Source organism: Adiantum capillus-veneris, chromosome 7 (assembly GCF_014529385.1).
Source record: "Adiantum capillus-veneris isolate H3 chromosome 7, ASM1452938v2, whole genome shotgun sequence".
Taxonomy (NCBI): Eukaryota; Viridiplantae; Streptophyta; class Polypodiopsida; order Polypodiales; family Pteridaceae; genus Adiantum; species Adiantum capillus-veneris.
This window is the reverse complement of record NC_140937.1, coordinates 81,417,738-81,431,954: the sequence shown is the minus strand read 5'-3', so window position 1 is coordinate 81,431,954 and position 14,217 is coordinate 81,417,738. Positions and strand designations below refer to the sequence as shown.

The window sequence follows — 14,217 nt, the reverse complement described above, 5'->3', positions numbered from 1 at the left end:
ACACAATGCTTTTCATGTGAGCCTACTAAAGCCTTACAAAGGAGAGCCACCTCAAGAACCAACTATTGAAGACCCACATGAGATCGAGGACCAAGAAGAGGTGCTGCAGCCCGAGTCCATTCTCCGTCTTGAAGAAAAGGTATTAAGAGTTGGTAAGATTATCCGACGGTATCTTATTAAGTTTAAGAATTATCCTTTTGAAGATGCTAGATGGATGCAAGGCATACAATTAAAGGATAACCTAAACCTTGTCAATGCTTACAATGCTTCCCTAGAGTAAGCAAATGTACAAATGTTTAAAATGAACAAAGTTTTTGTCTTATAAGACTCTCTTTTTCTTTATTATGCAAAAATGTTAAGTAGTATGCATGCTTAGAATCAAGTTTGTGGAGACGATGTCTTCCAAACACCAAGTAGAGCTTGTCACTCTACTATGGAAGATTGATAGGACTAATGCGCATACATGCTTGCGGCAGCCTTACGCTCTCAAGCGCCAAATGGATTAGTCATCCATTCTAGAACAATGTCGTAGGGTAAGATAGGGATCCTCGACCCGCTAGAAAAAGGACTAATGAATAGGCTTTATCTTCTCTACCCCATAGTCGAGAACGACTATGATTTCAAGAGAGAGGTAATGCCATAATAACTAATATCTAATTCTCCTAAATGATTTTCTCATGTTAAACTGGTCATTTAATATGGGAAAGTACCAGGGGAGAAAAAGCTAGAATATTGGTTAAGCTAGTAGACCGGCCACAGTAGGGATCCACAAGAGGGAAAATAGGGATCCAAAGGGGGGGTCATCTGTGAAAGAGTAATGTGCAACAATGTGCTTTAAAGACCCTAAGGTTCATCCCATTAAGACTTCCAAAATGCTAAGGTTCCAAAATTCAAAGGTTGTGTCCAAAGGTCAAACATTAGAGAAATTGGATGCTTTGTGTGTGTACCAAAAAGTCTTCTCTACCAGAAATTGGATGCTTTGTGTGTGTACCAAAAATTGGATGCAAGTAGGGGATGAGAGAGAAACACACACACACACACACACACACACACACACACACACACACACACACACAAGCTCCCTTACACAAAGGGCATAATGGACACATGTCAGCTCCCTAGGCCAATTGCCCACAAGGTGCACTCAAATCCTATTGGATGGCCATGGAGGTGGACTAATGAGAATTAGGCTAGAGTAAATCTAGTTTAATTCATTTAGAAACACTTGATAAAAGAACCAATAATAATTAAGCTCTCTAGAAGACTATTGGACAGTCTCCCAAGGGGTCCAATGAGCATTCAACAGCCCAATGGCTTGCCTGATTCCTATTGGCCAGAAGACAAAGGGGTCCAATGAGAGTTTAGTTGCATTATTTAATTACCTAAAGCTCTCACAAAAAGGGGAAAGGGGGACACATGTCAAAAGGCTATCACTTATGCTACCTAATTCTAACTGGGGCTAAGCCTGGTATGGGCCAATGGGGTGCCAACAAGAGTAATTTGCAAGAGGAGTTGACCAAGAGAGGGAGAGAGGGGGCTGAATTTGTCAAGTGATTAACACACACACTCACACAATCTCATGTGTGGAGCAAGAAACTCTCTCTCTCCTTCTCAAGCTTTAATGGAAAGCTCATCACCTACTACTCCAAGCTTGTGAGAAGGGAGGCCTACACCAACAACTCTTCGCTTTGTGATGCAAACCCAACCAGGAGCCAAGCTTCAATGCATGCTCATCTCCTCTACCATGCTAATTACTAAGCTATGCTATGCTAATATGAGTGATTATGTGAGGAGATATACATCTTTCTCGTAAGACTAATCCTTCTTCCTCTCAATCTACTATCATACCCCGCTAGCTCTCACCATCTTCGAAGGTGTGTGAGGTCTTGGATCTGAGACCGTGAGGGAATTGATGTTGTGTTTTAAAGTGTTTGCTAGTGCTTGAAGCTTCCATCTTCATTGCACTAGCTAGTTATTGAAGGAACATGAAGAATTGTATTGTAAAATGTCTCCTTTGATGGGGGAGACCTACAATACAAAGCCTTTTGGAGGGGGAACCGGCTCCATATATATCCGGTCCTCAACTGTTGTCAATAGCTTAATTTCTCTCTCTTTTGAAGTATTGTTCATGCCTATCTAACTAGGTGTTATGCTTTTTGTTGCTCTCTCCACCCAAGCACTCTTGCTATGCTCATTAGGAATCTATTCTAATGAAATGCTCACTATGTCTATGCTATTTTTCACTACACACAAGTTACTAGGCCATTAAATGTTACAAGTTAGCACTTGAAATAAAACCCTCTTGTTACAGCGGTAGCCCAAACCAAGCTTTGTATCCTTTTAGATGGAACGGATTGGTTTTCCTTTTGATTGGAGCGACCCAAAAGCCAGAGGAGAAGGAGGCCCTCATGATCCATTTGCTGGCTAACTTGTTTGAGAGGTGTTGAAGATTGAGGATCCCCAAACCTACTTGTCCTTTATGTCTGCAACAACAGGTCTTCCATGAGACTTTAGGAATTTTTTGTATCTCCTCTGAACCTCCCCATAGAAACCTTCTTGCCAAAGTGAAAACTTTGTTTAATTGGTAATGGAAGGGGACCAACAAGACAAGAAAAGCACCAAAGTAGACAATAAGTAGTGATTCAAGACAAAAACTCTTCTAGAAATGTTGGGTTGAAAAGACATTTTTTTTTAAATTTTCCAAGAACCCAATTCCATCCGTGGTTGAAAGAGCATTAAAGACCATTGGAATACCTAACAAGTCTGAAAATATGACCCTCGTCAATAGCTTTCCATCAGACTGTACAATGATGTCAGGGCAAGGACCTTTGTAGATTCTATAACCTATTTTAGAATGGTTGATAACAGAACCACTAGCCAAGCAGTAAATGCTAAGGCAAGACCAAAAACTCTTAGACTACAGGTCATTCTTCGTTATTGCATTAGTTTCATAAGAAAATTGCTGCAAGCATAACTGGTCAATAGAACCAGTGATGTCAATAGCTTTCAGTTTCCCTTGATGTATATCATCTTTGACAAGCCAGCCCAAGGCATCAGAAGAGATCTTATATAATAAAGGTGACAAAGGGCAGTCTTGTTTGATGGAATTGTGAAGGGGGATAGCTTCAATAAGAGTGCCATTAACAGAGATTATAGAAGATGCATCACCAAATAGAATCTGAATGAATTTGATAAAACATAGCCCCATGTCATATAAACTTTGCAGTATAAATTCCCATTATATCCTGTCATAAGCCTTTTCAAAATCAATTTTGAAGAAGATAAAATCCTGCTCAGTTTCAAAATCAATTTTGAAGAAGATAAAATCCTGCTCATTTCCTCTGCATAATCAATTCCTTCCCATAGTGAAATTATTGCATCAAGGATAAACCTCCCCTTAATAAAGCCCTTCTGTTATTTCAAGATAAACTGATCCATAAGGGGTCTGAGTCTTCTAGCTAAGGATAGGGAGAAGATCTTGTACAAGAAGTTAGACATGTGATTGGCCTCCAATTAGATAGATCATCCCTTGAGCCTATCTTATGAATCAATTTAACCACTCCTCAACATTTATGGAAGGGGAAAGAGCTCCTACAACCAAGGCTTCTTGCTAGACTAGGATTGAATAAGGGGTCAAAATTTCTTGATATAAACAATAAAATTCATTGGGCACACCATCAATGCCAGGAGTATTACCAGGTTTCAAATTTCCAATAGCTTCTCTTAGCTCCCCTTTTTGAGATGGGTAGGTCCAATAGTTTAGCCACATGATTTGGCATTGTTCTTTTCCTGAAATGAGCAATTCTAGCTCTAGCATTAGTGATGTCTTTGTTTCTCAGGGGGAGAGGAGAGAAAATATTGAAAAAGTAAGACCTGGTAATTTCAAAGTTTCCCTTATGGGAAGTGGCACGACAACAATCTTTATAGAACAAATAGGGGATGAAATCCCTGCATTTCTTTTTCTTTAATACTGAAAACATGTGCTTATTGGACTTTTCTATTTTGCCTGCCCAAAATTGCCTGGTCCAAACAAGGGCACCTTGGCCTTCAAGGAGTTCTTCCCTCCTCAACTGATCCTTCAAATTACTAAGCTTGAGGGAAGACTGATCTACTAGGGAGTTTGCTTCAAACAGTGAGATTTGCTTGCTTTTGAGTTTTCTTTATGGCTACATCCCAAGCAGTAAATGCATTGTTATGCAGAGTAAAAGCATTCTCAAAAATAGATTTAATTGATGCAAGTCTAAACAAAGAACTGTCGAGATGAGGCCAGCAAGCTTTGAAGGAATGTTCTCCTTTATGCACCTCAAAAACCAAAGGTTTGTGATCAAACAGTAACAGAGACGGGTCACATTTGCAACTCACCATCCAATGGGCTTGCAACAAATTAGTTGTCATGTACATTCAGTCTAATATGGTAGCTTTATAGCAGCTACCCTCCTGGTTGTTAGTCCATGTGATAGAAGTATCAAACAAAGTGAGTTTGTCTGTCAGCTCATCCCACCTTGCTTCTCCTTGCCTTGAATAACTTGTCCCAATGCTTTACACCTGTCATTCAAAGAAGTAACCATGTTGAAGTCACCTATGATTACGAGAGGATCCTTGAGTGTACACATAGTTATGTCCATGTGTTGGTCATTTAGAGTTACAATTTGAAGCATAAAGGCTAACAACGGTGTAGTTGTAGGGTTCGTTGCCCCTTTTGCCTAACATGTACTTGACTAATCAACTGCTCATGTTTGAGATCAACACCAATCACAACTCCTCCTTTTCCTGTAGTATGATCAGTGTAAAACCACTTATGATTTCTCCTCATTTTTTGAATATTAGAATCCAAAAGGAATCCCTTGACTTTAACCTCTTGTAGACATATAAAATCAACCTATAGATGTAAGTCAAGCATCCATTTTTTATATCGACAGGATTTGTCAACCCTTTACAATCCAAAGAAAAACCAAAAGTAGATTGAGTCATTTTTAGGGGTTTTAGAAGGCTTAACTAAAGAGACTGAGGCCGTGTTGGGATCAACACTTTTCTCTTTCTTTCTTTTAGGCTTACTGTCTAGAATGGGTAGAGTTTCCTCTTCTGCTTGGGTCATGAGGATGTCAACAAAGTTCGGAGGGGATTGAGTGAATTTTTTGAGCTCTACATTGTCATGTTCTTGAAGATCTTTGCAAAAGTCTTCTTCTTCAAGAGTGTTGTTGTCCTGAAATCCCCCCATCTTAGGAGTTGTAGAGAAGTTATGGGTAGCTGAAATATCAGGCTGTCCATCATCTGAACTATCTGAATCTAAAGACATGCCACTAGCCTTGTCCATAGGGCTTTTTAGGTAGCTAAAATATCAGGCTCCCCATCATTTGAACTGTCTGAATTTGAAGACATGCCACTAGCCTTGTCCATAGGGCTTTCAGGAGGGATCAGAGTTTCAATATGAGGACGAGGCTTCACTGTGTCAAACTGAGATGCAACCCCATCTTTTTGAGCTTCAATGGGCGTTTGAGAAGTGGAGGCATTGTCCTATGGGTCAACCTCCTCATCAACAAATGAAGGGTCAAACACATCATCCAAAAGTGCCCCAAACATGTTGACATATTTATTGCCATTATTTCTTGCTGGGGCTCTATTTCTATAGCTACCCTTCCTATTAACTTGTTGAAAGACTTGGTTACTGTCTTTTGCCTCTTTGACCTTCTCTGAATCCTTCTGCATCTTGCTGGCTAGCTCAAAGCATTCCTTAATCAAGTGACCCTGCTTGAGATAGTGAAAACAAGCATTAGGTAGGTTTTTGTAAATAACCTTTTATACATGTAGAAATTGTCCCCAGTGGTCTTCGAGCTGTATGGTATCTCTAAGAGGAGTATCGATATCAACTTCTATAAGCACCTGATGATCCCACTTAGGGTTTATACCATTAGAGGGTTTCTACCCCAACACTTTCCCTATCTGAGCACCAATCTGTTTAAACAAAGGAAAGAACTCAATTAGGTAATCGGGAAAATCTACCCAAACAGGACCTTGGAAGGTTTTTTTCTCTTTAGATCAAAGCCCTTATGCCACTTAAAGATAGCCATGGGAGTGTTCCTAATAAGCCATTGACCTCTGCTTATCACTTGTAGGGCACTGTCAAAGTCATCGAAGAAGAAGAGGTGGTAATTGTTTGGCAAATATTGCACCTGAGATGGGAACAGATTTTTGGACTCCCACTCTTGAGATATCCACTGCTTTAAAAATTCAACAGGAGGCCTGATTCCATGACAAAGCCAATCGCGACTCTTTCCTACAAGAGCTTGAACCAGGTGTTGAGTTTAACAATCCCAACTATGATTTATCCTTTACTAGTAGGTCCTTGATTCTGAGATTTGTCATTTCTAACCTCATCATGACAGTTATCATAATTATTAAAATTATCAGCTTTATTCTCAACAGATGAAGGTATGAGATTACCCTGGACATTATCGCTTACTTTTTGCACTTGGGAGTTCCCTTGATTAACCTCAGGGGCTCGAGGAGGGTTATCAATGTTCTACCTCACATTTGTAATCAAGGAAAATTGGCCATTAAGAAGAGGGTGATTAGGATTTACCTGGTTAGGTCTCTGCAGAGAGAATGGGTGAACTACATTATATCCTTGACCAATTGGGAGGGGCAACAGAGAGTTAAACAAGTCATGCTGAATGTGCTGTTGTGAAGCAGGAAGAGGATTTGAGATAGGTTTAGTTTGAACTGCATGAGCATATGATAGCGGTCCTTGAGCTCCATGCCTTATTGGAATTATAGCCACTCCTGGTCCCCGATTGCATGCGAGGTTGGAGGCTCTACCCTTTGGTGATGTAGCAGACGAAAAAAGCACATTGTGGGGAGTTGGTTGTCCCTTGCTAACGGGACCTTGGGCAAGGGAGTAGGTGGCATTCAACGCCAAATAGAGAGAAAGACAAGCAGAGGCACAAAGGGGGAAAGGGATGAGGGAGAATAACGATAGCAGAGTCCGTACGGTGCTCAATTCTGCTCTACTTTGCTCCCAACTTCCATCCTACTAAACATGGCTCTTTTAGTCAATGTTCGTTTTGGAATTTCTTGATGCTACGGTTGTGCTCCATTTTTTCTGCATGACAATGCGGTTAAGACACCCATAAATGTGTAGAGCTACGCACGCCAAGGGCCAATCTCGTCTATAAGTGCCACGGGTGAAGTCGAGGGATCGATGACTGACATTTGATCCGCCGTTGATAAAATCTCATCAAGCAAAAAGTTAGGGTTCCCCCCTGCGGCGCGACTACTCCTCGAACCCTAGATGTCCACTACACGGAGCTCCACCCTAACCATCTAAGCTAGCATGACTCGTTGAGGACCTCGTGCGGAGATCCAATAGCCCAAAGCGTGTGACCTCACAGATCACACGCCCCCGCCGTCGATCCCTTGAGTGACCTAGGGCTCGGGAAATATTTTTTGTGGTCTCGACTTTTGAACCTTTTCACACGAATATGAGCAGGCTACCTCTAAATTTGAGAGGGATAATCACACTAAAGATCTCATATTGTAACTAAAAATTCCATAATTTGATCCGGCTTGAGAACATGCTTGCACAAATTTGAGCCTATCATTTTTCATTTTGAACAGAAAGCGAACCAATCTTTTCGTGAGCCTATAACTTGAGTCCCCTCCAACGAGGAATGCCTGAGCTCGATACCGAGGCATCATGGCCTTCAAAAGAAAAGCAACGGGTGTGTTAGAAGTAAGGGAGTCCACATCAGCCTAATAATGTGGGAGCGGCGTGATCGGCAAAAGCTGTGAAGGGGGGATGGAGACGGCCTGCCAGCAGTCCACTACGTGGCGTCGTGGCCGGTTCTGGAAGTGCTTGACCGAAAAACCGGAGAACCTCACCGGCGGCCAGCCGGTCGGCGCATGCTGAGAATGGGGCCCGGCCAATGGGGGAGACGGGGGGTTCTTGGGAACGAGCAATGTGAACACGACCTTGCCCAATGCCCCCCCACACCCACATTTTCTCTCTCTACCCTCGCCTACGTCAGCTCTGTTTCTGGATTCTCTCTTTCTTGCTCTATATCATTCTCAACAGGAATATAATCGTCTGTCTAATCTCTCTCTCTCTCTCTCACACACACAGACACAAACACGCAGCAGTGTGGCCGGTCACCTCCCATTTTCTCAAATCCCTTTCCTCACACACATAATCCAATCTAGCTCGCTTTCTCCAGTTTTAATGTTCTTGGTCATTTCATAGCCTAGTTTCCACCCATACAGTGTCCACCCTTCTCGTTCTCTCTCCCGAAAGGTAAAAGCTCAGCCTGTTGCGGAGCAATGCAGCTCCCTTCGTTTCTCTCATAAGCTGCAGTGATTGATCATAGCACTCTCTTCTACTACTGCATGTAGCTTTCAATGGTCTGCCTCTTTCTCTCTTTCTCTCCCCCCCCCCCCCCCCCCGCCAAAACACACAAACACTTCCACTAATACCCGCAAACACACACACGCGCGCACGCACTCTTAAGCATCATTTGCCTGCTGTCACGGTCCTCCGATTCTCCTCTTCTTTCCACTGTGGGTGCTCCTCTCTCTCTCTCTCTCTCTCTCGCGCGCGCGCGCGCGCGCACACACACACACACACACACACTCTCTCACTCACTCACTTTGCTGCCTGCCCTTTTGGTTTTCCCCCCTCCTCCCCTCGACACTGACCTTTCAAGCCCCCATTTTCACCTCCTTTTCACTAGCTGCAGGACATCTCCGCCCCTCGCTTATATGTGCATTGCAGTTGATCATGTGTATGCTTTTCAACCTCCTCTAACTCGGACTTCTCACAAGCTTGACATGTGTAATTGTGCATGTGCAGGTTAATAGGGGGGACTCTCTCTCTCTTCCTCTCTCGAGAGATCAGCTATGGGTTAAAATTTAGTGCCCACAACATGAGGAAGGATGAAGCAGGGCATTAGAGAAAGTCCAGGATAACCCAAAATACTAAGCTACTTCAGAAATCTTAGTGTTAACCTTACTTTTAGGTCAGCTCTTGCAAGAAACAGCCAGCCTTTGCAAATAAATTTAACCTTGCTAAAGTTGCCTGCTAATCACTACCCAAATTTTGTGATTCTAAGTAAGAGTGCACTCCAACAGCTAGACAGAAATTTTCAAAGTAGTGTGAGCAAGTATGATAGATGGATGCCCCGATGGATGGGCGGGCGGAATCCCGGTCTGCGTCCTCTCCGGCTCTGCCCAGCAGGACAACACCAATGTTTGTGCATCAGCTAGAGCTGCTGGTAAAGATGGAACTTTAGTGAAAGAGAGAGACTACATCAGCCTCGGGCTGACGGGCGCAGCACCAGAACAAATGCTTACAAGTTCCATCCCTTCTGGTGTTGATAAAATGGAGTGTGATAATGTGGTGCTAAGCCTTGGCTTAGGCCCCCCTGCAGATAAAGCAGCAGCTGCTTCCCAAGAGCAGAACACCGGCATGGTTGACCAGCAAATTAGGCTCAAGGTCGCTATGACTAGCGCAAAACCGCAGCACTTTTGGCATGAGAGCTTCCGCGTGAGCCTCAGCAATGATCAATATCATCAGCACATGGTTAACTGGCAGCCGCAAGCAGAAGCCTTGAGTCAAGGTGCACCAAGCTTTGGAAAGGGTCACACATCTAGCGTACCTGTCTGGAGCACGCCGGTGACCGGGCGATTCACGGTCCCTGTCCCAAAGGTGAGTACTATCCCTGCAAAGAGACCATATCAGGATGCCAATGGAGAGAGGAGATCAATAGCCATGGCAGAGGTGGCTCCACCAAATGTTATGCACTCATCAACTGGTCTATACTCTTGGAATACAGATTTGTACAACGCTAGCACTTCATCTGTGGCAGGCTGGCCGCAAGTGCATGTCAATTTTGAACAATCTCATCTTCACACGGGCGGAAGCGCAAATTCTAGCTTTGTTCATGGGTCTAGACAGCTTGCTTCTGGCCTTCCCGCCAATCCAACTACTTTTAAAGTGCCCCAAGCTGCTTCCAATGTCTCCATGCCACCTCCCAGCATCGTCAACGGCAAGCCAGCGTCATCACAAGCTGTGGATACCCCAACTCAATCAGAGATAGAGCAGGACGGTAATCGAAACAAGTATGTATGTTGACGTCGCTCATTGCATTTTCAACTTTTGTCTTTAGGGTTTAGCATTGGTTCAGGCCATGACATTATGCCAAGACTTTACTTCATTGCTAAATTCAAGCTGTTTGATTCTGAGTTTTCAGTCATTGGCATGTCTCGGCATCAATGTTAAGTTGTTATTGTTACGTCACAGGGCTCCTGTGGTGGGTTGGCCCCCAGTCCGCTCTTTCCGCAAGAATACGCTACAAGCTGCTCAAGTAAGCAACCGGGTGAGCGCAGATGACCTTCCCAAAAGTATGGGAGGACCGTCGAGTAGCAACAGTGTGGATGTCTCAGAGAAAATGAATGGTGGCAGCAACAAGAATGTATTTTTTGTGAAGGCAAAGCTTGATGGGGTTCGTATATGTCGGAAAGTGGACTTGAAGGCATACGCTAGCTATGATGGATTGAAGGGGGCCTTGCAGGACATGTTTCAAGGGTTTGTGAGTGGTGAGTGCCTCCATAGCTGAATGTATTGTCATTGTTCAGAGGGGCATATTGCGTATATGGGAGCTAATCTCTACCCATTATGTGCGCATCTACATATGATGAGCACTCATGCTTTTGATTATGTGGGTTTTGGTTCAGATAATGCAAAGCTTGATCTCTTGACTGGGAAGAACTATGTGGTGACTCATGAGGACAAGGATGGAGATTGTTTGCTAGTTGGTGATGTGCCATGGCAGTAAGCATCAAACTTCTCTAAGCATGCACTCATAAGGTTTAGCCATCAATTTTTTTTTATAAAAAGAATTGTAATATATGCACTTTGTGTCCTCGCACTCATGCCAACGCTCATACCGATGCCTATACCGATACCGCCAAGTGACCTCAAGAGCGTCAGGTGCGTCGGTACCTTTTGTAAGTCTAGTAGTGTGATTGGTCAAATGAGCAAAGAATCTTAGAGACCAGCATAGTTACAGAATACATGGTTTAGTTCAACAAAGTTGAGAGTGTGCTTGCATTGCCTTAGCTCTAACTTGAGGTCATTTTGGGTATTTTCTGTAGCATGTTCCTGGAGTCGAGTGTCAAGAGCCTTCGAATCATGAAAGCAATGGATGCAACTGGCATTGGTAATCAATTTATCCCCTATATTAGCATTTGTCTGGTGGGTGTGAGTTTGTTGAACATGCTACTTACTTTGATTGAAATTCTCTTGAGGATTTTCTTGATTGAGAGATTGTAATATATATGTGGTAAATGTCACCTTAGATTCATCTTTGATTTTAAACATTCGGGCTATACTTTGATGCTTAATTTTCTTAGTGCCAATTAGCTAGGAGGGTTGAATCCCCTTCAAACTCTAAAACCTGTTGTAGGGTCAGTGTGGATTAGTGATGGTAGCATTCATGGTGTGTGTGCGCGCGTAAGTGCTCATCCCATAATATATCTTGAGGCTTTCAAAAGATGGTCATGAGTCTGAGTTGCGCAATGCAGGTGAGAAAGGACTGCCGAAGGCGAAAGGACCAGTGAATGGCAAGCCTTCATAGTCAGCAAGGGCTTTGGAAGAGATCAAGGTTTCAAAAGGAAGCTTCACCAAAATCTTCTGCATTGTGATGTGGTCCATATGTGCAAAGGTTCAACTAGATTTATGTGTCCCTTGTCTATGTTCTTGCTAGCTTCTATTGTTATGTAATAACAGTAAAACTCTATTAAATTTTTCTTGAGGGGAGTGAGGATGCAAGAGCTAAAGGTTTGTAGCTTTGGAAGCTCTTTCCTCTTTCCAGAGACAAGTCCTTCTATTGTGGGTAGCTGAGGTTTAAGTAGAGCCTTCTACTAGCCTACTACAATGTATAATGTCTATTTGAGTTTGGCATCTTTGTAATATGGGATTTTTGTGGATAGCCTCTCTTTTTGCAGGGTGTGAATTTATGAGATTGAGTGTGTTGTTTTTGTGCTCATGTGGGAGGTAGTACCTTTTGTGGAAATGTGTGTGTGTGTGTGTGTCTGTGTGTGGGTACATTCACTTTTGAAGTATACTTCTTGACACTTTCTCCCATGCATGGTATATACTAGTATGCCTGATGTTCTCTCTCACAAAACAGAGGCACTCACACACTTGCCTCTCTCTCTCTCTCTCTCTCTCTCTCTCTCTCTCTCTCTCACACACACACACACACACACACACACACACAATCTCTCTCTCTCTCTCTCTCTCTCTCTCTCTCTCTCTCTCTCTCTCACACACACACACACACACACACACACACACAATGTGTCTCTCTCATACACACATTCCCCCAAAACTCCCTCATTACATGCTTGTGTAGTTGCTCAAAAACATTTAGGTGCATGCTTAACTTTTTGTGTACGCTCAAAATTTGTGCTTAAGTACAGGAATGTAATAATGTGTAGGGTTAAGAAACATGTATGTGCGTGCGCGCGTGCGCATGCGTGCAACTTTTGCATGTGCAAAATTGATGTGATGCGACACGAGCATCTTGCGATGGCATCATAGCATGTCCCATTGGAGTCATCCACATGTGGAAATGGGCATGCTAGATGCATCATATGATGCATAGCCTAATGCATGCATGTGGGAAAGGAGCACCACAATAGAGTGAAGGAATGGCTATGATTGCATACACTAGTTGGTGGGAAAAGGGCTTTACATTCATGAGCCACGTGGAAAGAGCGGATTGGGGGATGCCAACTCAGTCGTTTTGTCGGGACTCATTCCCTCAAAAAGAGAATAGAGGCGTGGGGCGCTTGGGTTGGAAGGTACGTATGCTACAGGTGTTCTCTTCTCTTCTCTCACTACCAAGGTCCTTTATTTGCGGTGCAACTCGTGGGAGTATGGAGCCGCCAAAAGTGATGACTCAAGTGGCTTCTCTTTATATTTACATGTGTGTAGGCCCTCTACACATCGTAAATTCTACAGGCCGCCCCCAAAAAACATTAAATCCTTGGTTCGACCCCAGATTTATGCAACCAAAGGAAATCTTGTGCCACCTTGAGTGTTCGGAAAAAATTTATCTTACCTTAATATTGTGCTGTTTTCGATTTTAAAAATATTGGTATGGTTGAGGACAAGGGGAAAGGGAGAAATTCCGCCTCAAAATAAAGAAAAATAGTATAAAAACTCGCAAAATAAACCTAATTTTCTAAATTTCCTCTTGGCAAATTCAAGGAAAAGAGTTCTGTATGTTTGGAAACTGATTTTCTCGAACACTAACACTGGCTATCCTCATGTAGAGGGTAATTAATGGGGTCCTCATGGTGTACTTTGCTCATTTCTTACAATTTTTAAAAATTTCTTACAATTTTTTTGGATTGTAGCATTTTCCTACTAGAAGGGTAAATCCTCCTTGGAGGGGTGTTGCAGCCTTTTAATTTTAGGGCTGCAGGGCCTGAAAACATCTTTTTTTTTTTTGGCATAGAATATATAAAAAATATATTTAGGACTGCATCATCCCAAAATATCTTTTTAGAAAAAAATAGCAGAACCCACAATTGTGAGTAATAAACCCAAACAACTTTGCTTACCCTAGCTAAATCACTCTCTAAGAGATTGTAAAGTTACATTAGCCAGGAGGTGGTCTCAAGGAATGAAATTCTTTTTTTGGCCATACTCACAATTGTGAGTGGAAGAGTTATATTAGCTTAGAAATGAATAGACTAGAGGCCTCAATCACCATCTATGCCTCGAGGAGCCAACAGATATACAAGGGACCTAAGCCTTCCCAAAGGTACTTAAACAATTCCAATTGACAATGTCTATTGATTTCTACTAAGTAGCCATCGCTAATACTATTTGAGTTTGTGATGTCCATGACTGTTTGCTTCCACTCATAAGAGTCCCTTTTTGCGATAGAGAGAATCCAATCCTTGCTTTTCTATATGATATCTTTAAAGGTTCCTTAATTTCCAAGTTTGTTTGAGATAGCAGAATCGGAGTATTTGTGTGCAAATCGTAATGGTTTGGCTTTTGATAGCCTTTTCTCCTGGTGTTAGATCATTCTTCAAATTGCGGATCTTCCAAGTTTTTTGCATCCATTTCTCAAAATTTTCTCGCTAGACCTCTTGTGGCCGAAGAGTCTTTGAAAAGATGAAAGGGGTCTTCTTTAGACACTTTACATC

At 42.6% G+C, this 14,217-nt stretch overlaps 1 protein-coding gene across 4 annotated transcripts; it reads left to right on the top strand.

Moving 5' to 3' along the window:
• The first annotated feature begins 8,153 nt into the window (after positions 1–8,153).
• Positions 8,154–11,981, top strand: LOC147454118 (uncharacterized). Of its 4 annotated transcripts, none has more exons than XM_086516120.1 (6): positions 8,154–8,287; positions 8,843–10,110; positions 10,292–10,587; positions 10,726–10,822; positions 11,146–11,210; positions 11,575–11,981. In XM_086516120.1, the coding sequence occupies exons 2-6, from the start codon at positions 9,155–9,157 to the stop codon at positions 11,625–11,627; spliced, it is 1,467 nt and encodes a 488-aa protein (XP_086372246.1). In that variant the 5' UTR covers positions 8,154–8,287; positions 8,843–9,154; the 3' UTR covers positions 11,628–11,981. The 4 variants fall into 4 exon arrangements, with proteins under 4 accessions (XP_086372246.1, XP_086372245.1, XP_086372247.1 ...); XM_086516119.1 differs by lacking the exon at positions 8,154–8,287 and adding an exon at positions 8,377–8,394; XM_086516121.1 differs by lacking the exon at positions 8,154–8,287 and adding an exon at positions 8,532–8,550.
• Positions 11,982–14,217: the final 2,236 nt, after the last annotated feature.

Coding starts and splice junctions, on each gene's coding strand:
- LOC147454118 (XM_086516120.1), top strand. CDS start 9,155: ATGATAGATGGATGCCCCGATGGATGGGCGGGCGGAATCCCGGTCTGC. Junction 10,111..10,291: donor CAGGACGGTAATCGAAACAA/GTATGTATGTTG, acceptor GTTACGTCACAG/GGCTCCTGTGGTGGGTTGGC. Junction 10,588..10,725: donor GTTTCAAGGGTTTGTGAGTG/GTGAGTGCCTCC, acceptor GTTTTGGTTCAG/ATAATGCAAAGCTTGATCTC.